Below are 22382 nucleotides of genomic sequence, written 5' to 3'. Positions count from 1 at the left end.
TTTGCTAGTGTAGACACAGCCATGGTGTCTGACCGGTTGGGTGCTTGCAGCTGCAATTGAGTGGATGTCATCATCACTGCCCACTGCTGCTCCCATCCCTTGCCTGGAGGAGCAGCAGTGAGGGATTGGTGTGAGTTTGATGCTCTGACAGTGCAAAGGAGTTTGGGTTTGCCAGGGTGGTGTCTGATGGGAGCTGTGTGAGCCAGCGATGGCTGGTAACACCTCTGTTCACCCTGCCTTCCCTCCCACAGAGGCCAGCCATACTGCATGCTGGAACCTCTGTGTAGGGATGCTCAGCCCAGTGGGTCCCCAGCTGTCACAGCATCCCAGAAACCACCACCAGCAAGCTGCAAGGCTGCTGGAGGTGAGCTGCAGAAGTCTGTGAGAGGGGCAAACACTGAACTTGATTGGCCTGTGCAGTTTTGCTGCTGGCACACAAGGAAGTGCTCTGGTGATCCAGAAAGTTGGGGGCATTTGCTTGAGTCTGTTTTGGAAGGGGATCGAGCTAATCCACCGAAAGACACTGTCTGCAGAGCAGTTATGACCCCTCAGAAGTTAAGGCAGGAAAGCGATGGCTTCCACACTTTATTTCTCAATCGCTTCCCTGTGCCAGCAAGCCCAGAGAGATGGGCATAAATATTTGCAAAGTATCTGTGACTGGGACAAATTACTGGGGTCCAATTACTCAAACCTCCCTGTGACAGTGCTAGGGGAGGTGTATGCTCCTGACCAGGTGATGAAGGACTTAGCTGTCCCACTGCCCAGCCTCTTCCCAGCAACACCACCACTCCTCCTGCCCCAATAGTGACTGGGCTAAGCGAATGCCTACGTGGTGTTAAGCAGCTGAGCGGATCTTGCAAAGCCCTCCCGGGATCTGTGACGGAGCAGGGCTCTGGCAGTTCCTGACTGTTGCCAGAATCACACAGGAGCGTGAGTTTAGATATCGCTGATTTTACAGGGGATATGTCAGCGGATAAGAAGACGTGCCACTGAAAGGTGATTTTGTTACATTTATGCCTTTCTGAGCCACAATTGAATTGTGGGGTGTGGATGGGAATTTAGTTCTAAACACTGATGTAATTTTGTATCCTCAGCCCTGAAGGCGTTTTTTAAAAAATTATTTTCCCCTGTGCCCTGACACTATTTTTTTCCCTTTCAATATGTCCTTGTGACAGAACAAATACTGGGGTTGACCTTTGCAATGTGACATAATAATATGTGACTTCTTTATAGCTCTTTTCATCCAAAATGCTTGGCACACTATGAATTTGATCCTGCAACCGCTTACCACTGGGCTTAGCACTCACTGCTCCAAGCAATCCCTGGGAAGCCAGAGGAGCACTCACACACAGAAGTGCTATACCTGGTATTATTTGCAGGATCAGGCCCTGAAAAAATGTAGCATGTGTCTGTGAATAGCCACATTTTGGAAAGAAAAAGCCTTGACCTCTCATTTATGATTTTTATTCACTATCAGAGTGCCATGCCCAGAAATAACATGACAGTGTCCCCTTGGTTAAAATGTCATGGCAGGCAATGCTTGGGTCATATTTATAGCTATCATCTATAACCCTGTTGCTTCTTTTTATTATTTTTTTCCCAGCCCTGGAAGCATGCTAATTAATAAACTCCCTTAGCTTATCCTGCACCATTTGATCCTGCAGAAATTGCAGCATTTTATCTTATTAGCAAGTAGGAATTAAAGAATTAAAACTACTCAGGGGGAAAAAGGAACATAGCTTTTTTGTATTTTCACAATACAAACTTGTATTGTGCCTTCAGAAACCCCAAGCTCAGTCCCTTCGGGTTGACAGAGGACGGGAATCCCAGACCAGTAAAATCTCAGACCAGGGTTGAAAACTACTTTCTGGTCTGCTATTCCTGTTATGAAAGGGAAAGTCCAGTTAGGTGTGTGGAGAAGAGTTAAGCAGTGAGATCCCAAGCTTAGACTGGGCTGCAGGTCCCTTCCATGCTACCAATGTCCTCTGCCACCATAGGAAATTCTGTTAGTCCTTCTATGCCTCAGTTTCCTATTGCTGAAAGGTGATCCCTGCTCATCTTCCCTGAGGAGATTCACATGAAAAAAGATTGCAAGGGACACGGTGATTATGGTGTTGGGAGACAGGTAAGTACCTTAGAAATACATAGGGAACCTGTAAGCTGAGACATTTGTGGTACTGGTTCAAGGAGAATGAATTTTGCAAGTCCTCCATAGTTTGAAAATGCAGAGGGAAGCAGGTAGAATCCTTGTGTCCACCTCTGCTTGGTATGTTCAGGATGGGCAGAACCAGGCAAGAAGGCAAGAGACCTGCTCCACCTTCTTGGTGTTGGGAAGTGGTTAAATCTAGGGATGGAGACCCACTAGCCATCCTCAGGTATCTACATGCTTTGCTGTTGCTTGCCATCAGTAGAGCACTGCATCCCCCCCTCCCCGTCCTTAAAAAATAAATTCATTAGGAGTAGAAAGGGCTGGAAGGGATTCCCTGGATCATCAAATCTAATCCCCTGTTGCATCAATCACATCAGATTTATCCTTTTCATAATCAAGCAACACTATTAAATGTGCTCCTAAGGGAAGACAGTCCCAGAATCCCATTGCTTTAACTCGTTGATGCTTCTAATTTCCAGTCTATGCTTAGTCATGGCCCGTTTGTTAAACAGCAGGTACCTGGCACAGAAGCAAGAAATTTAACACGGTTTTCTTAAAATAACCACCCAGAAATCCTATCCACCAAAAAAATGCTGAGGTTGCAAAAAGGAACATGCAAGGTCAGGTAATGATAATGGGGAGGCCCGAGTTCACACTTGCCTCTGCCTTGTAGTACAGACTTCACATAATCACCTGCCGTTAATCTTGTATGATCCAGTTGACGTACAAGGCAAAAGTACGCACAGAACAAAGGAACTTCTTTGCTATTCTTCTCCATAATATTAATTGTGTAACCCTCTGTCTCTTTTGCCAGGTATAACTAACGCTGAGCTAAACATTTGACTATTTTTCCCTTTTTTGGCAGGCTTTTCCATGTCATTTATTGCTTTACTGTACAAGCCGTTACCTGCACAGCATCTTTGAGAAGTCAGTGGGTTGCATTGCCCCATTTTACAGGTTAGGAAATGAAGCACAGAGCTATCAGCCATATCAACCCATAGAGCTGCGGGGGCAACTTTCCTCCCCCAAAATGCCCCTGCTTTCTTCAGTGCAGTCTTATTCACTCCAAACCATGCAATTGCTACCCAGCCAGCGGAAAGGGGCTGGTGCAGCAGTCTGCCTTGTGGCACAGTGTGTGTTGCATGCCATGGAAATGATGGGATGCTCTAGACCCACGACTTGCTTGCTTTACAGTCTTGTCCAGTTAGTTAATTAGAATGCACAGTGAATGGGTGGGGTGGAGAAACAGGTGAGTCCAGGCTGAGGTGCAAAAACTCTGTGTCACCCATTGGTTGTGATCCAGCCCACAAAGGGCAATGGCACTGGAGTCATACATGCTTAGATCGGGTCACTGCTGCAGAGTGACTAAGGAGGAGGGCTCACTTGCCAAAAACAGGTTTGCAACTAGGACGCCGCAATCCCATGTTTGCTTATTTAACTTGTCAGGTATTCAAGTGAAACAGGCACGGAGGGGAGGTGTCAGAGCTGATCTCGGTATCAGCATGTGGGATTTTGACTTTCTATTTCAGTGCTCCTGTTTGGAAAAGAAATGCTCTCAGACCCCCCCCCCCTTTTTTTTTTTTTTTTTTTTAAGCACTGTTTAAATGTCATAAGAATCCTACAGTGCCCACCTTAATGTTCCTAACAAATTAAAATATTTTATTAGTCTATAATCTGAAAATCATTACTGTAGTTACTATAAAAACCCGAAACTCTCCAGAGGGAAAAATGTCATCAGGTCTAAAATATGTGCAAATATATTTTGTTGCCATAAAGGTACCAGGGGTCACCCAGGCGGCCCCCAGCCCTGGGGTGACAGATTGTTAGTGTGGTAGGGAGAAAGCGGGTCTGTCAGCTGGTTTGCCTGGAGTTTTGCAGGGCGGATGCCTGGGGCTGTGCCTGGCTGGTTTGGAGGGTTTCAGAGGAAAGTGTTGCCATTCCTATGCACCTCCCTCACAGTGAGGGTCAGGGAGAGCTCCAGACAGCTCGCCCTCATCATGGATGATCTGCTCTGAACCTCTGGCCCCATCCTGCTAATGCAGACAGGGCAGGTGCCTGTCTGTTCCCCTCGGGCATCCACATGCCCCTGGTTGCCCCCTTCCTCCTGTAGATGACTCTGGATGTGTCCCTGAATAAGCGATGCCTAATGCAGGGCAGGCAGAAGACAGCTGCATCCAGCTGTGAGAAAGCAGCCCATACCCGCTGCCCCAGGCAGCTGGCCCCCAGAGAGGCTGGGTGACAAATTAGCCCCTGCTTTGGCCAGGTGACACCAGACACTCCCAGAGTGATGGCTCCTGAGCTGGTCCCTTGCCCTGTGCAGAGCCAGAGGGCTTCTCCTGGTTACTTCTCACCAGCTTGGGCGAGTGTCAAATGGTTCAGAGATTAATTACCTTTTAACTGGCTGTATTTCCATCTCTACAGAAGGCTGCAGTGGAGAAGACAGAAGTACTGGAATAATTTACCCTGGTATTGCACAGCAGATTACCCTGTACTTACAAGGTCACCAGTTACCATGTAATTAGATCTCCAACGCAGTGAAGTCCGCAATAGGTTTCCAAACCACTCTTCTTCCTGGTGTCAGAGGAGAGGGATGGCAGCAAAGTGCAGACTGGAACCTCATTAGGTGCATTTAACGCTGTTAAATAGTTTAAAATTCAAGCTGGGGGTGGTGCAAGGAGAGGGCAGCAAGGTCACCTGTACCTGTCAGTGAGAGGGAGGGAAAAAAAAACAGAGCAGTTTGTCTAGGAAATTCAGGAAAGCCAAAAGAGAAAGGAGGGCTTTGAGGGAGCTCTGTGCTCCAGGTGGCTGGGGGCTGAACAGCAACAACGGCCGCTGCTCTCCAGGCTTCATCAAGGAGAGCTTTGCCAGTGGTGGAGGACTCTGCTGAGCCACAGAGCTGCACGGCTGCTGGGTCCTGCCCCATGGGATGGTATCCATGGGGCCAGATGGGATGCTGCAGTGGAGATGGCCCTTGAATCAGGAACAGGAGGTGGGCAGCAGGACACTCTACCTGTGCCTGCTGACTCCCTGCCTCTTGCTCTGGATTGCTGTCCTCTGTTTTTCACAGGTACCCAAATCAAACACCTACTCATGGAGCATTTTGAAGAATGACAAATGACTTTGATTATCAAGCACAAATTCCAGTAGCAGCTCATCTCACCTCTCGGGTGGCTAATAAAGCACTGAGCCAGTTCTGATCAATATACAGCAAGTATCATTGTAAAGTGAGATTCTGCCCAGCCCAGGCCACGTTGCATTTTGTCTTTATAAACCCTGTCCTCTTCGAACCAAGCACAGTCCCTTGTGGGGTAGCAGCTACCCAGCAAGCTTGTGGCTTTTACTGTGCCAGTGAAACAAATGCTCTTCTGAAGCCATCCATGTAAAGAACACAAGTCAAAGAGCAAAGTGTGTGCCTCTACAGCAATCATTATTTTAAATACTCTTTAATTACACAGGCACATGTCACTTACTCAGCCACACAAAGAGTATCCATAAGGTCGACAGCTTCTGGAGAGGTGCAGCAGAAACAAAGACAGTGTGTAGCAATTGATTGCTGAGGATAGGAAGAGCTGTATGTAAATAGTTTGTCTAAAGTATGACCAGAGTGGGGACATGTGCTACCTGATTGCAAATATTTGCAAAGTTGTGAGCTTGAAGGTTAGAAAATGTTGAGAGAAGTATATAGTAGTTAGCACAGGGATAATGCGGTGAGGATGAGGCTGGGGAAAATCAGTGTAACAAGCAAGAAATTTCCATCCTGTAGGCAAGATTTACTTGTGATTTCCTGAGGGAGGCTGCGGGTTGCCCACTGGGATATATGGATTGGCACCCATCAATACCTCAGCAAATCCCCTCTCACAAAGGAAAGAGGGCAGAATGAAATTTAATAGGTTTTTTTTTTTTCAGCTCTACTCTTTGGGCTGTAAAGCTGTTTCCTACGCAGACATGCGTGTCATTGCCTGTGCATGCTGCATACACATACCTAACGCTCTTGGACTAGAGCAGCTTACCCAGAGGCAGTGAAGCCAGCCAAGGCTTTAAGCCCAGCATTTGTAGTCACGTTTCTCCTTGAAGTAAATGCTCCAGCAATGACATAATTGAGGACTGTCCTGTCTGCTCAGCATATGTCTGCAGGGGTCATTCATCCTATCAGACACTGCAGAACATTAGCGGTTTCTTTAGACTCATTTCTCCTTCCGTCCTTCCTCTCGTGGCTAACCCTAATGGAGACCTGGTGGCTAGACACTCCTCTAGGAAAACTCGCCCAGTTTGGAGAGCTGACCACCTAGAAGCAGTCCTATATTACGGCAAACAGTCAGATGTGTTCTACGGGTGCTGGGTTGTGAAATGGTCCCAGCGAGGCTCATTGGGGTGGAGTGTCTGGCTGACTGCAGGAAGGGGAGCAGAAGGCAGCTAGCGATATCTGCGACGGCCACTTAGTGTTCAAGGGCTCTAATGGCATCTGGGAATCAGATTCCTGTGTTTGTGGGCTTGCTTATTTATTTACGCTCCTGGCTAAATAAAGTAAGGAGAAAGAATTTTAACACAGTGGTTAAAATGCATGGGACTCCAGCAGCTCTGTCCTACTCAAGGGCATCTGGAAAACTTGATAAAGAATGGAGGAAACTTTAATGCACAGAAGGTCTCAGGTGGAAAAATAGAGTAGAAGAGGATGCAATGCCTGATTCCTTCAAATTTTCAAATTTAGCTTGTTTTCCAGCAGAATCCTGCAGCCAAACCCCAGCCTCAACTTCTGCACATGCCACCATTTTGGCCATCGCTGGTTTTAGTTCTGCCACCTCCCAGTGCTGCTGCTGCTTCCCCATCGCGGCTGTGTTCAGATGAATGTAGCTGCTCTCTTCTCCTGTGCCGGTCCCTCTTTGGCTGTTGTCACCATCTGCAGCATCGCCTCTGCATGCCGCACCACCTTTGGACAGGGATGCTTCAGTCAGGCCTGGGAAGGGCATGTCCAGGGCAACCTCCCCTAGTTTAGGTCTCAGGAAGTTTAGCCATTACTGTCATATATTCAACGTGTCTCTACAGTGGCCTGACTCCTGAGTGGCAGGGGCGGTGGGGATTGCCTCTGCTGTGAAATGCAGCTCTTCATTCAGCAGTGCCAGAGCTGGCACAGCTTTCCCACCGGCACTGATGAGTTTAATCACATCATTAGTAGGTGTGACACTGCAGCCTCCGATGATGAGCTCTTTATTTTAACACGGCTTGCAATGTGTTTGCCTGAGATGCCATCTGTGCCTGCGCTGCCTGCATTAGCAGAGACAGCGTATGCATCTTCTGAAGTTGTTCTATATTTCTGTGATGTTTCCCTGCTGAGAAAACACTGTTCAACTAGAGGGTGAGAACTCGTACCTGAAGGAAAGCACCATCACCCAAAATGCTTAAACAGGCCAAATAAACCATTAGGAAGCCATTGGGAACTGTCCTCAATTGGCCTACAGGAAACTGGCTAGAAGGAACCATCAGCCATTTTATTGCTGAAAGTTTTTCATCTTGGTAAAGCACTAAGGCCCCATCCTCTAATCTAATGTACTGTAAGTCTTCAGGAAAGCAAGGAACAGATTTCTATTTTAAAAAGACTTTCGATTTTTGTACCTCCATACCATGATTGCACATAAAAGTCTCTGTGTTGAGCGCCCAGTTTTTAGATACAAAAGATACTATTGAGATTTGTGGACACAGATCTGAGCATCTAACCTTCCCCCCCGCCTAAAAACTCCATACTCAACTACATATTTCTATAGACATGCCTTGATCAACAAACAGGCAGCATGCTCACAGTGTCACTGCTGCTTGAAAGATTCAGAAATGACAAAGCAGACAGGAGTTGCCAGATCACAGTCCAGCTGCACGTAAAGAAATGGACTGCTTCTATAGGGAGTTCCCATACCCTGCGTTGTATTAAATTTCTGTCTGTATGCTGCCAGGCCTATGCTCAGTGAATCTGACATTAACAAGAAATAGATTTCCAAACAATCTAGCCTAATGAATTTTGAATATTATTATGATTAATGCCAAGGCAGTTGAACTGATTATCCAGCATCCAGAAGTTAAGTAATGGAGCCTTATCTAAATCATGTATAGTCGTCAGTCAGGAATGGCTCTGGCTGCAGACAAAGATGGAGCATTATTGGTTACCCAGAGGGGAGTCACTGTCAGGACAGAGAGGGACAATGGAAGGGGAGATTATGAGATACCAATCTGAAAGCATTTTAGCATAGAGTGATCATACATGCAAGTGCTTTAGTGGTCCTATTTCCTAAGCTGCATTTCTCAGGCCATTTTGAGACTTTGTTTTTATATCGCCAGGTTAAGATTTATTGGGCAAATCTTCTTCCTACATTCTGAAGCCAGAAACTGAGCTGATTTTCATTCTCTGTGTCACCAAAGGAGCAGAATCCTGATGGACGCATTTCTTACATCGTGTTGGTTTAACTCAGCCTCTATCTGATTAGCTTTTGAGCTGTTAAACACTTCTTGTAGTATTACCAGCTCACTGCAAAATGATAATGCAGATCAGTCATGGGCAATTTCTGTTGGCACATGCAGTCCTTGCAGACTACAGATCTCCTTTGAAGTTGGAACCAGCCGACAGCAGTGCTGTTTCATGGGTATTGCGTGTCTCTGAGCAGGCCTGTCCTAAAAAATTGTGGTGTGGTGCAAGAGTCTCCAGCCTGGTGGAGACAAATTGGTAAATACATATGGTGCCTGACAAACTATTTGATAGCTGTAGTTTGAACAGGTTTAGTGGCCTTCCCAGCCTCTGCTATTATCTGGGCAGTGACCAGGAGAAAAGTGGCTTAGCTGGTAGCCTTTGAACAGCCCAATGTGGTGCCCATGTTGCGGCTGTGGTGCAGAAGACTGCAGAGACCACCATCTGCATGCACCCCTCTGTACAGCTGTCTAGTGCCAACCGGTGAGAATCCTGGGAAGCCACTGGGTCTCCCAACAGTGAATCCTTCCCCAGCCCTACCACCTTCCTCTGCTGTCTGAGATCCTAGTGTGAGGTCTTGTTGTTCTGGACCACAAGAAGCTTTCAGTAGGTGGCCCAGGGGATCAGGAAGCCGGTCGCCTCTCCTTCACCTGGGAAAGCTCTAGCAGCAACTCTTTGGACATGCATTTAGGACCTGGTGGTGGCCTTGTTGATCTCTTCACTAGGGGCTTTGAAAACTACAGCTGCTCTGCTCCCACATCTTCCCACCTGAACGAGGCATGGCTGGGGTTTCTCACAGTTTATGTCCTGGTGTTGGAGATCATGGCTTTTGGAGCATTTACTTATATGAATATGAGAAACTGGCCTTTGTTCCTCTGCAGGCTGGTTGTGCAGCCCTTTCCTAGCAGTGGGTGCTGTTGCTTTGAGTCTGGGAAGAAAGGGGAGGGGTGAACTGTGGTAAGGAGCACACCAAATAGATTATTGGCAAACATAATTAAAAATATATGTGCGATTACTCCTCTGTTTCCCTTTTCTTAACCATCCTCTGCATTACCTCTGGCATTTTTAGATGGCAGATAATATAACTGAGAGGACTCTTGGGTACAGGCAGCTCTTAGAGCTGCAGTGATTTATCTCAGGCCGTTTTGAGGTAGCAGAATTTACCTCTAGCTACAGCCACCCCTCCATGTCTGCCCCCCCTCATCTGCATAAGTAATTGGCAGCTTGTTAATGGCTCATTAGGAATGCTGAAAACCGTGGGATTACAACACACTCGGTGGAGCAGAGAGGAGGGGAAGGGGGAGAAAGGCCGCTGTCCCTGCTAGCAAATTACACCGCTTGATTCAACGTGATTCAGAATTGCAGGTCATAAAGCAACTAGATTGTTAAATGAAGTAAGGAAAAACAATGTCAATGGAAGGCTTTATTTTTAGACTCATGTTTAACCACAGTATGTGCATCTGGGGGGAACAAACAGTCCCTTGCTGAACAGTCCTACTGACAGCAGGAAGGTCTCACCCCATCTCAGTTTCACATTAACTCTGCCTGGTCAGTCTTTCCTGCTCCTGAGCAAGTCCATCTGGCTCCTTACATCACCTCATGACAGGGACATTTGGTTCCTTTCCCCATGCTCTTACCCTCTCTCTGGGTAAGTCCAACCCTCTCCCCTCTGGCAGCAGGCGACCTGCATCTCCCTGGCTTTGGGCAAGGCTGGGACACCCAGCACAGCTGCATGCAAGTAGGAGAAACAGGTACAGGTTGCTTTGTGCATTCTGTAAATCTCCAAAACCCTTCTGTGATCCCTTGCAAGTTGCTGTCACTGGCACGCAGAGGAGCAGGCAGCAAGCCCCACGCTGCGGGACTGCCAGAGCCTGCAATGGAAGAGGTGGTTGGTGCAGAAAGTGAGGATTAGGAGAAGATCAGATCTCCCATTCCCAGAAAGATGGAGCATACGCATGCAGAGTGCTGCATGGCGAGGACACAATAAGTCAAGTAAGTTGAAATGTTCAGCGGAAGCTCTTTGTTGTTTGGTGACTGTTTTTAAGCTCATGTTCAGCACTGGCTATGGCGGCAGGGACAGCAAAGGCACAAAACCTGAAGGCGAGGACAGGGCTATGCTGAGAGTTTGCAGTGATGGCTTTTGAATCACTTTAGAATAGGCTCAGCCTGGGGCCTGGTACGGCCTTAATGCATGATGCTTTTCAGTCAGGAGAACACCGTGGGGATTTTTTGAGGCCAGAGTAATTCTGGCAATGGTGCAGTCTCAGATATAGCTAGCACCTTTCTTTCTGGATAAGATGAAAGCAAATTACAGGTAAAATATTTGGGAATCGCATCCAGTCTCAATTTGCAGTTTAATTCAGCTACATCTCATGTAAACTGCTTGGGTACTTAAGAGCCTATTAAGGTGGCAGTTAAAACTATGAAGTGCGGGACAGCTAATGTTCAGCAAAGCTCAGCTCTGTCTGACATGTCAGAGTTAATCCCTCCGCTTTGCAAAAGGTGCCCAGGAATCTCTCAGGACTCACGCAGGCAAAATATGAGCACATCTGATAGGGAAACATCTCTCAGTGCTGCTGGATCCAGCACTGAAGGCAGGGAAGAAGTGTCTCCTCCTGGATCCCCAGCCATGAGCACATACCACCTTCTGCTTCGCCCCTGAGAAGTCACCTTATCATGCCCTAACTTGATCTGAGACAAACTTCGACTCACAAAGGCGTGATCTACATCAGTTTTGTTTGTTGTTTGTTTTTCTCCAAGAGCTCAACTTAGCCAGAGAAGCTTTTCCTGCTTCTTGTTTGCATTGCTTTTTTTTTTTTTTTTTTTTTTTTTGCCCTTGTGACCTCTCAGGTGACCCAGCCACCTGTGGCTCTTATTCATACAAGGCTGTCCAGAACTATTGAATAACACATCCTGCCCGCAACAGGAATCAATGTGTCCTGATGGGGACATACATCTGGCTGCTGGGGGAAGGTTCAGAGCTAAGTATCTTCCAGGGATCACCCAGCTCCTAGAGCTGAGGTCTAAAGGACATATGTTCTGGTGCAGCCCAGTCTGGGATGATAGCCAGGTCTGCAATTAAAGAAGATCCCAGGTCATCCCTACCTACAGCAGCAGGAACAGCGACAGCAATCAGAGAATGTGTGTCTTATCACTAGGTCAAGTGTATTGAGTGTTGAGTGGATTTTCCTGGAGACTAGTGGTGCCAAGGTCTCCACTACTGCTGCATGATTCTGTACAAGTTCAAATGTCTCAGCTTCCTGCACATAAAAGAAGTGAAGTTCGAATAATGTTGCACCATATGAAGACACCTACCGTGTTTCTTGTGACTTTCCCAGGGCAGGAGCAGGAGCAGAGCCTCCCTGAAGTATACCAGGAACAGGAAGAAAGCTGTCAAATGACCTTGGAAAGCAAACGTCAAATGACCATGGAAAACAAAAGCACTGATTTATTTTTTATTTTATTTCAAAGTTGGGAAGGAAACTGCACAAAAAGGAAAATAAAACACAGCCTTAGAATATGCCAGAGACCAAATTCCATTCTTAGCTGAGATCCATGAAGAAACCTTCAGCTGTGAGCATGGAGAGGATTGCCCAGTAGCTCCCGTCTGAATGCTACTTAGGAGTACAGCCCTGGAGCTAGGATGTGAGCTGGGAGGGGGGAAACAGGGCTGCCCTCCAAGAGCTGCCTTTAACGTGTTAGTATCTGGGTTCTCACCAGCCCAAAGTTCTCATGAGGGTTTTTCAGTCCTACTCCTTTTTTGATTTCCATGGTATCTCTGTTAGTGGCCCAAACTGTGGATATATTGCACAGTCTTTACTGAACACTGCTGCTCCACTACCTGCTGCTGTACTATCAAACTCATTGGGGATAACATGTCATCTTTTTCCTTTCTAATCAGCTGGATGTCATTCAGAAAGCTGGGACAAGGAGAATTTTTTCCCCAGACACCAGCTTTCCTTGGTAGCCAGACAAACCTCAAGCCTTATAATATCTACTTGTACATAGCACTTATATAGCTTTACATCATCAAAGTGCTGTACTAGCATTAAGTAATTATCTCTCTCCCTAATGGCCATTAACGCTGGCCTTTCATGAACCTCCCCCAGCTCCCCGAGGTTCATATCTAATATAGCAATAAGCTGCTCAAAGGGAGTGGCTGGTTATCTTGCAAGTCTATGGGCTTGGATATGTAATGAGGTTTCAGAGCAGAGGCCAGGTGCCCTGGAGTATCAGAAACGTGTGGCTGTAGACCAGGTCGTGCACTTGGGAGTATCCATTAGAAAGGTATGGAAATGAGTAGGTGATACTGCGATCTTGAAATGGAGACAGAAGAAGGAAACTTTGGCCACTCAGAGGATATGCACTGATTGTTCTATTTATTATCAGGACAGTACTGCAAACTGAAAGAGCAAAGCAGTGGGAATAACATGTCAGTGTGGGCACGGGGAGTTGATCTAGGGAGAAAAAGTTGAGAGCTAAAAATGTCAAGCAAAGCTAGACAGCCATGGCAATGGGATAAAGAGGCCAGTCTGCAGGTCTATGAAGCATTAAAATAACAAGGAGAAAGGGCAAACTTGGCAGCATCATAGGATTTAAAGAGAAGAACAGAAGAGGATTTGCTTGCCTTATTTGCTTGAACACAAATCCTTCTTCCAGGTTGTGGAGTGTCTCCAGGGGAGATGTTGCAACGCCACTGTTTGAGGACATTTCACCCTTAGGGGTCTTTAGAAGATGAACCTGCATGATGGCTGGGCTCCCCCATCCCTGGCTCCCAAGGGAAATGGAGGAAGATGGGGTGAGAGGATGACATGACTGTTTTAGAAAAGACTCAGAAGTAGCATGCTTCCCACAAGCATCAGTCCTACATGGTCACTTATTTCTGAAACCTGTCAGGCCCAGTTCTGAGCAAACAGAGGCTTAACTGAAATAAACTTTCAGCTTCTCTCTAAAGACATGACAATGATTATTTCCAAAGCCAAGGACATGCCATGTAAACTGGCTTTGCAAAATAAAAAAACCCCAGCATCCTTTTTTTTTAGCCTGATTTAAGAGTATCATTTTGCTTTTATGCTTCTGGCAATGGCTGGTCCTGTAAAAGAAGCATGTAGCTATGGGAATCATGTGCAAGTCTACAGTGGCATAACACAATTCACAGCCACTACATGTTATGCAAAGGATTTCTGTCACCCTGGACACACTCTGATTCCTACGGCATCAGTAGCACAATCCCTGTGTGCTCAGCTCTAAATCATTTTGCTACATCAGCAAATAACAAAGTATATCTGACTGCAGACCAGGAAGAGTCGACTTAGTGTTCACTTACTATACAACTTCAGAGCAGGGCCTTTCCCTGCCTTCCTGGATCTGTTTTCTCATCTGTGAAATGCAAATTTTAATCCTAATCAATTTGCAAGGGAAGCAGTAAGGGATAGTCAAAGGCGATGCTTTAAAATGTAATAGTGTACTAGGCTAGACATTGGAGTGGTTTTATGGTACAGTTTAATTGATGTCTGTTCTGCATATAGCTAGCTAGTAAGTGCAAGACTTAACATTTGCTCTCAGAAATGTGGCACCCTGTTTGAGATGCAAAGAATAACCTTCTTATCTATGAGCATAACTGAGCTATAGGATCCACACATTTATGGGCATTTCTTGTTTTTTTTTTTTTTTTTCCCCAAATTAATTTGATTATGAATTATTACCGGATTAATTTTTAGTAAAAGCTATGTCTTGCATGACATACAGGGCTGGGAGGAATGCTTTGGCAGTCCCTGGACTCCACCATATGAGCTAAGCCAAAACTGTGTTGTCACATCCTTGGGACAACCATTGACTGTGTATGTCACTTTACCAGCAGTTCTTCACCAGCATGTGTCTACAGTAGACCAAAGACCTCAATATTAATTTAGCTTATTAGAACTGAGATGGGACTACCGGCTTCTCTGCTCTGCTTTCAGGGCCAGATCTTCAGGTGGTGTAAATCAGGGCCCTCCCATTCAAGCAGTACTGCTGTAATACTGTTTGTGTAAGCTGAGGACCTGGCTCATAGATCCTGAACTGCTGTAAGACCTGTTCAAAAGGGAGTTAACTGTGCTCAATAGATTGTACTAACTGTAATCTCAAATGGCCCTGCAAGATTCAGGATATTGCAAATGTAGAAAGCTTTGCAATAAGTAATCATTTTGAGATTGCTGGAAAACTGAAGAGTTAGTGCTACTTAAAGGAGAATAAAATAAACATTAGCACAAAACAGTTTTTGCAACAATCAAGTTTGATGTATGTCCTGTTTTGTTGATAACATTTCCTCAGAGCCCTTCACAAGAAGGAAAAGCTAAAATCTGGGAATGCAGGAAAGAGCTAAAATTGCAGCCAGGGTTTCAAAGGAACAAAGACAGAAAAACATATTTCAATTTCCACTATGGGAGAATATTCTTGGGAGTTCAGAGCAGTGAGCTGAGGACACACCAGCCAAGCCATCTCTAAATAGGAGGTGTAGAGCTCCAATGAGCTTTTTATCCTCACACATCGCAGTTCTGAGCACCTCTGTGCTTAGGAAAGAAAGATGTTCCTGAGACTTTAAAAACTGCTCTTTTGTGAGGGAGGGTCTGTTTCAGAGTTAGAAAAAGGACTGGTCTGCAGTATAACATTGCAAGCCTGAGTCCAAATTTTGTCAAACCCCAGAGAAGTCTGACTCTCTCCCTCTGAGCAGAAAGCCTGCTAAGCATCATACCCATTTCACACCCTATTCCAACACACCTCCCCAGCACTATTCCTCTTGCATCCAAACACTGCAGTGTGTCTGTGTACTGACCCTTCCCCACAGTGTTTCTGCTTTAATCAGGCAAAGAAACCTGTGGCAGCTTGGGAAAACTGGCAGCTCAGCGGAGAGCTTTTGTTTGTACAAGAAAATGTTTTCATCCAAGTGAGCGCAACAATCTCATTATTTTGAATAGCCACACATATGCTGGAAACCTAGATACCAGCTACCTTCTCACCTGATCCTTCATAGGACCAGGGAGATTTCTGCCTGTTTGATTCAGTTGCAGTGCTACAAAGTTAGTAGCACTTGTTTTTTTGGTGTCAGTAATAAGACAAGCAGTCTTCCAAGCAGCGCCACAAAAGTGCTCTTTCTCATCACCACTAAAACCTCAGACACTTTACCCTCAGCAGAAATGAGTGCTGGAGACTTGCAGCCATACTGCTTCCAGCACCGGCTGGTCTTATCAATTAGCTATTTCCCCACAGATGGTGCTTCTTATGTAGAAGGACAGAACAGAGAAAAACTTGTCATGCTCAGAGGCACTTGTTTAGAAATCTCTAGTGAATCCAAAGGTAAATCCATCTGCTTTCAAACTGTTTGTATGTATCCTGCAAACCTGCTGTATACCTGCTGGATTCATGTGCCCTAGAGAAGGGTAGACCCTGACTGAGAAAGTGCCTTTCCCTGGCTTGGTGTACCCTAATGGGGCTTCACCCATGGGCTCTTCCTTTGCTAAACTCTCCAAAGGGGCTGGCTTTCCTGCTTCCATTAAATGCTGGGCATATCCCTGCCTGTGAGAGCCTGTTCTTTACAAACAGACCGCCTTTTTGCAGTGCGGTCCTGCAGTCATTTACATATTCAAAGCACTCTTTGAAAAGGCCTGTAGCACAGTTTTATGAGCACAAAATCTTTCATGCAATTAGGTGATGTGCAGATGCCTGTGCATGGCTTTTAGAAAACCTTACTGAAGAGGGACAAACCCCATGTTGTATTTCTGGTGGGTGCCTCAGAGCACAGAGGCCCTGCAAAACTCAGCACAATACTTTGCTGAACACTGTTTCTTGCCTTGCCTCCTGGTTCATCAAACTGTAGGGTTGGAGTATGCTCTTGGCACTTCGTCATTTGATTTCTTTACAAGCCCATTTTGGGAGGAGAGGACGTCATTTATCTTGATACATTTCACTCCCTATCCATCATGTTAACCAGGTGGGATTGGCGGGTAAGCCCATGGGCGGTTGGGGAGGCAGTAGCCAGCCCAGCTTTTCTGAACAGCAACTTGTTGATGTAGCTCGCAGGGAGGCCCTGAGTTTGCCCACATCATGTCAGGGCTGACCCCTTCCTCAGGGCTCTCATCACTCATATTTCCTCTTGCCTTTACCCTCACCCAGGTCGGAGGACACACCATGCTGCCTATCCGCTGGATGCCTCCGGAGAGCATCATGTACAGGAAGTTCACAACAGAGAGTGATGTCTGGAGCTTCGGGGTGATCCTCTGGGAGATCTTCACATATGGGAAGCAGCCCTGGTTTCAGCTCTCAAACACAGAGGTACAACAGTGCTGAGACACCTCAGCTGGAAACTGTACTTTTTACCATCTCCTTTCCAGATTGCTTGCAAAGAAGTTTGTACATAGAAGATCCCCTCCTTGGCACTCCCATGGCTTAGCCATGGGAGAAGTGTCATTATCTCTGTTTAGAATCTGGGGGAACTGAGGCATGCAGGAATCAAAGGGCTCATCCTTAGTGTCTCTAAGTTCCTGACATACCTCCATAACAGCCACATTTGATAAACTCTTGGGGTGCTGCCAGAACTGGGGATACCCAAATTACTGCTGGGATCTAAGTTATTGTCATGCCCTGAATTTCCTCTGCTCTCCTTCTCCTTTATAGCCGAGGCTGTTACTGCAGTCTCCTGTTTGTGAGAAACTGTTTGAAGCCTGTTATATAGCATGTGGCACGTTTCTGTGGGGCTTTTTGCCATAGGGATATCCAGTATATGGTTTGTCCCAGTTCATTGAGGGTAGAATCCAAAGAGCTGGGTTGTCCTTGTTATTTCTTTGAATAGCAAAAGTTGCAGCCCACCAGTGAACGGCTGCACTGTAAAAATGTTGAGGGAAGGCTGGCTGGGATTAGCAGGGTGTCAGAGCTGAGGTTTGAGGCACATCAGCAGAAATGCATTGGAAGATTTTTGCTCAGAATAGCAGGGGGTATTATAGAAGAGGAACAAGATGCATTGACATAGCAGTGTGTGGGAACCCTGCACATTTTTATCCTACTGTGTATCTAATGGATTTCAGAAATTTCACCTTTTGTAATGAGAAATGTGCATTTTCTGCTTTCTGGATACAGATCCCTTAATTAAGTGAGTTGCAGAGATGGCAAATCCAAGGTGTTGCTTTACAGCTCTAATACTTGCCCATTCGTGTGCTCAATGGGGCCTGACTGTATATCCCAAAGTAGCACACGCAAACATTTTAGACACAAACAATGGAATTGACAGCGACAGAAGTTATTTGTCACGCTATTTAATGAGCTGCTCTTGCATTTCCCTGGGAGGGTAAATACAAACACACATAAATGAGCACATGTAGCTTGTACGCGGGTGATAGGCATGCTGGAATGTGACAGCTCAGCTTCCCCCATGCTGTCTGCCTCAGTTTCCTTTGCAGGGCAGTAGGACTGAGAATAGTCACTCTTAACCTTCAGGGAGGAGGGCTGGCTGAAATCTGCACAGATGCAGCTGTATTGGCTTTGTTACCATCCCTGGGAAAAAAAATCTTGTCCTTCCCTTTTCTATTGCTGTACCCACATCCTTCTGACAGCTGAGGACTCCCACCCCAGACCACACTATCCTGGTGGGAGGGAGCCGCATTAGCTCTCATCTGGCTCATTTTTCACAATTTGTGGGCAGAACCTGGGTGGTTACAGAGGACTGACACCTCCACCAGCTCCTGGATGGTGAGGCATCAGAGCAAGTCTCAGCAGCAGCCTGGCCACAGCTGCAGAGCCTGTGAAGAGGCAGGTTAACAGAGTCTGTGCCAAGCTCCAGGCTGCCAGGACTGGACTGTGAGCAATCACCAGCCTGGTGGGGCATTGCCACTGCTGGCTGATCTTGTGGCATCCACATGGCCTTATACCCCCAGAGCATTTTTAACAGGTTTTTTCAAGGCTGGAAGAGACCCTGCCTGAGCAGAGGACTGAGGCAGGGCACCATGTCATCTGAAAGCCTCAGCCAGTCCATTAACTTCTGTCTATGCCCTTCCTTTGCCCGGGAGAGAAAGGGCCCACCACAGGGCTCCTGTGCATGTCCAGGATGCCCTGTCAGAAACCATAACTCACCTCCTCCCAGCAGTCACTGCTGCCAACAGCTTTATGGCAATGCAGGCTTCTCTGCATGCTGTGTCTTCCTCCCTGCTTTCAGCAGGTCCTAATCTGTCCCCTCTGTATTTATATGCAAAAAGCAAAGTGATAAGTATCCGTTGAGCTGTGTGGCAGGTCCATTACTATTCATAAATGATAAATTCCAAACACCCCTTGCTGGGTGACTTCCCTCAACACACTGCTTGGGATCTGTGTTTATCTGCGGAGCGTGGCAGGTCACTTGCACACTGCAATGCTGGGACTCCTCAACTCCAACCAAGGAGGCCAGGTGGTAATAGCAGCTCTCTGACAAATCATAACTCCCTTCCCTTTGCATCTATTCCTCTGGTGAACAAAATACAGACACTTAGGGGAGTCCTTTCCAATGGCATCCCTCTGAAGAGACTTTAATGCTATCCAAGAGCTCACATTTCTCTCGTTAGCAACACTGACCTGACTCAGCACAGAGTGTTAGCACTGCAAATTTTTTTCCCCCATCACAGATGTGATTTGAGATGAAATTTCATTGTTTCAGCTGCTTTTCTATGTCAAAATGAGGCAAAGCTGCCCTTGGAGATGGAGGTAGGAAAAGATGTTCTGAACTCTCCCTTGTAGAACTCTCCTGGGCTTTGCAATGGAAAGGCTTCTTGATTTTCAGGGAAGAAAAATATAATTTCAGCTGTGCAAAATATTAGTTTAGTTTGGGGATTTTAAGACTTTTTTTTTCCTTCTTCAATTAGCAGGACAAGCTGACATAAATTAAAACTTCATTTCAATTGATTATGACTTCCTGTTTGGAGAGTGCATTGAGGTAGGTAGGTGTCAAATGGAGAAGATTTTTGGGAACTGCAAGACTGCAGCTGGAGCCAAACTTTTCCCTGTAAAATTATCATCGACAACACACAAACAGGTGAGTGCTGAGGATCTGCAGACCTCTTGGCTTCTCAGCACTCTCATTCACTAAACAATACCACATCAGCCAAGAAGTAGCTGGGACAGGACATCCTCCAGGAACTGCCCAACCGGTGTTCAACATCTCTTTTTCTCCTTTCTTTCAGGTCATTGAGTGCATTACCCAAGGCCGAGTTTTGGAAAGGCCTCGAGTCTGCCCCAAGGAGGTTTACGACATCATGTTGGGCTGCTGGCAGAGGGAACCTCAGCAACGGCTCAACATCAAGGAGATCTACAAGATCCTTCATGCTCTGGGCAAGGCCACACCAATCTACCTGGACATCCTTGGCTAGCAGTGGCCACTTGTCAAAAGTCCCTGCTCCTTTCTTCCGTCCTTCCTTCCCTCTCCCCCTCCCAAGTCCTTTGCCCCTCAGCTCCCAAGCAAACATCTTCATATAAACTCAAGTGCCTGCTACACATACAACACTGAAAAAAAAAAACAAAACAAAACAAGAAGCAAACCAACAAAAAATCTCACAAAACAACAACCTGTAAGGCAGTTTGGCTTATATATATTTATAGATATCTCTCTATATATAACTTCCACACCAATACAGAAAGAAGCTGCTGTTACAGAAAATTATAAGACTTTAAAAAAAAAAAAAAAGAAACAAAAAGGAGAGAAAAAAGTACTTAAGATATATATAATTAAAAAAAAAAAAAAAAAAAAAAAAGAGAAAGAAAGGAGAAGGTATCTTTCCCCGAGCAATGAAGCAGTGAATTGTAACCCTGCTGTGAGTATGGTTCGGGCTGCTGGGCAGGGCTCTAGACTGGCTATGGCAGCGATGCCATCCTGGGTAGGAGCCCCGGGAGGAAAGCCTTGCCCTGGTTGTATGATATGCACTGAATGTGTGAAATCAGTTCTCCCTTTTCGTCCTTGCCTTCCTCCCTCCTTTCCAGCCCGCAGGTGATGGGCGCAAGACCAGGGCAGTGCCCCTGGATGAACTCTCTTTTACAACCCCTTCCCTCCCTCCCTCCCTCCCTCCCTCCCTCCCTGTCCTTCCCCATCCCTCTCTGCCTTCCTGCCTTTTTCCTCCCTCCAACATTTCAGGACAATTTTTCTAATTTGCTGATTCTTAAATGTATAGACTCAAGGCTTTCGAACACACAGTCAAAGGATTGTGGCACCTACGGGTAAAACACACCGGGAACCAGCCGCCCTCCCGCAGACTGCGAGCCAGCCTGACCCAGACCTCCCTCCTGCCCCGTGTCGGCTGCTGCCAGGGCTGGGAGAGCAGCAGGACCACAGTGGCTGTGGAGGGAGCCAAGGGGGGGTCCTGGAGACCCGGTCCTGAATCATCCCCAATCCATTTCAGTGTGTGAGACAGGAGTGCCGTTTGTCCAGGGTGCCCAGCACAGGCAGCGACTTTGGGAGGAACAACTCCCCATCCCCACCCCTCCTTATTCTCCCCACCCTTCACATTTGCTAGCAGCAATGGGGTTGTTCCCCCTCCCTCAGTTGTCTGCACCAGGGCCAAATTCATCCCTGGTGTAAACCTTCAGTGGACAGGGTTGGATCCCTGCTCCCCTCATGGGGGAAAGGCTGCAGTGTGCACACAGCTGGGTGCGTGCTTGCATCACGGCTGGGCATGCATATGGGGTCAGCATATCCCAATGCTCTTCCTCCCCATCCTCTTCCCTTCCCCATCCCTGCCCCATGCCTCAGTCCAAGCCTCAGGCACAAGCCAGTGGGGGACAGGGAGGGGGGGACAAGGCTTGTGAGATGGCTGGGAACCTACCAACACCTGCCTGCAGCCCCCTTGCCATTCTCCTCACGTCCCCATCCCCTGAAAGGATTGATGCATCTGCCTTTGAGCTGTTGTGAAATGCAGAGGCTGAAGAATAGCTCCACAGGCAGCCCCGGGAGGGAGGGGGGGGAAGGAGGGGAAGGTGCCTTCAGGAGCAGACGGCTCAGCGGATGGCCGCAGCGGCCAGCCTTGCATCTCAATGAGGATAAAGGCCTGACAGGCAGCGACAGGGGGTGGTGGGGACAGCGAGGGAGAGACAGAAGCATCCTCCCTATAGCCCATCTCCCTCGAGCAGGAAATAAACCTGACTTGGGGAAAGGCTGAGTCAGATGCTGTATCCCATCCATCCAGACTGGGCTGAAAATACAAAACCTTTCTGGGTCTTTTTTTCATGTGGCTAATGGAGGATGGGGGGGAACCTCAGCTTGGCAGCTGCTCTCAGGAGGCAGGGAGCGGACGGCACAGGCATTGTCAAGGCAATTTTGAGAAGGCAACAACTGCAGGCACAAAAATAGCCTGCTCGGTGGTGCTTGCCTAGAAGGGAATGCAGATGGGGGAAGAGGAGATGGAGAAGGGATCTTGGCTCTTTCCCCATGGCCAGAGTAGTGTTCATGGCCAGAATGCGAAGGGAGATAGATGACTCTGGTTATGGCTGGCTACTGAAAGGGAAGATCCTCTCCTCATCCCCCTTGTTTCTTGCCAATCTCTACCTCCCACCCATGGCTTTGGCATGATCTGGCCTGTGGCTTCAGACAGAGTTAGGGGACACTGCTACAAAGAGGTTTGTGGTGGCAGCAGTGGCTGTGTGTTTATTCTGTGCTTGTGTAAAGAGCAGTGCAAGCCTGGGTTGGGAGATGATGGGTGGCACTAACCATGTGGGAGTAAGGATGTAACCTTCCTCTGCGTGCTAGAGATCTGGGCTAGTGGAACAGACTTGAGCCAGTGGAGGCTGGACAGACTGCTG

General features: G+C 47.0%; 1 protein-coding gene across 2 annotated transcripts in view; it reads left to right on the top strand.

The window, feature by feature from the left end:
* The window catches only part of NTRK3 (neurotrophic receptor tyrosine kinase 3), a 217142-nt gene extending 195647 nt beyond the window's left edge, over nt 1-21495 (top strand). For both annotated transcript variants that reach the window (XM_074837433.1, XM_074837435.1), the window contains 2 exons: nt 16749-16907; nt 19778-21495. In XM_074837433.1, the coding sequence (XP_074693534.1) occupies nt 16749-16907; nt 19778-19963 (345 nt within the window). In that variant the 3' untranslated portion in view covers nt 19964-21495. The remainder of the gene's footprint in view (nt 1-16748; nt 16908-19777) is intronic.
* Nucleotides 21496-22382: the final 887 nt, after the last annotated feature.

This window comes from Strix aluco, chromosome 12, assembly GCF_031877795.1.
Source record: "Strix aluco isolate bStrAlu1 chromosome 12, bStrAlu1.hap1, whole genome shotgun sequence".
NCBI lineage: Eukaryota > Metazoa > Chordata > Aves > Strigiformes > Strigidae > Strix > Strix aluco.
The sequence above is the reverse complement of the archived record's forward strand: the minus strand, read 5'-3'. Positions and strand labels throughout refer to the sequence as shown.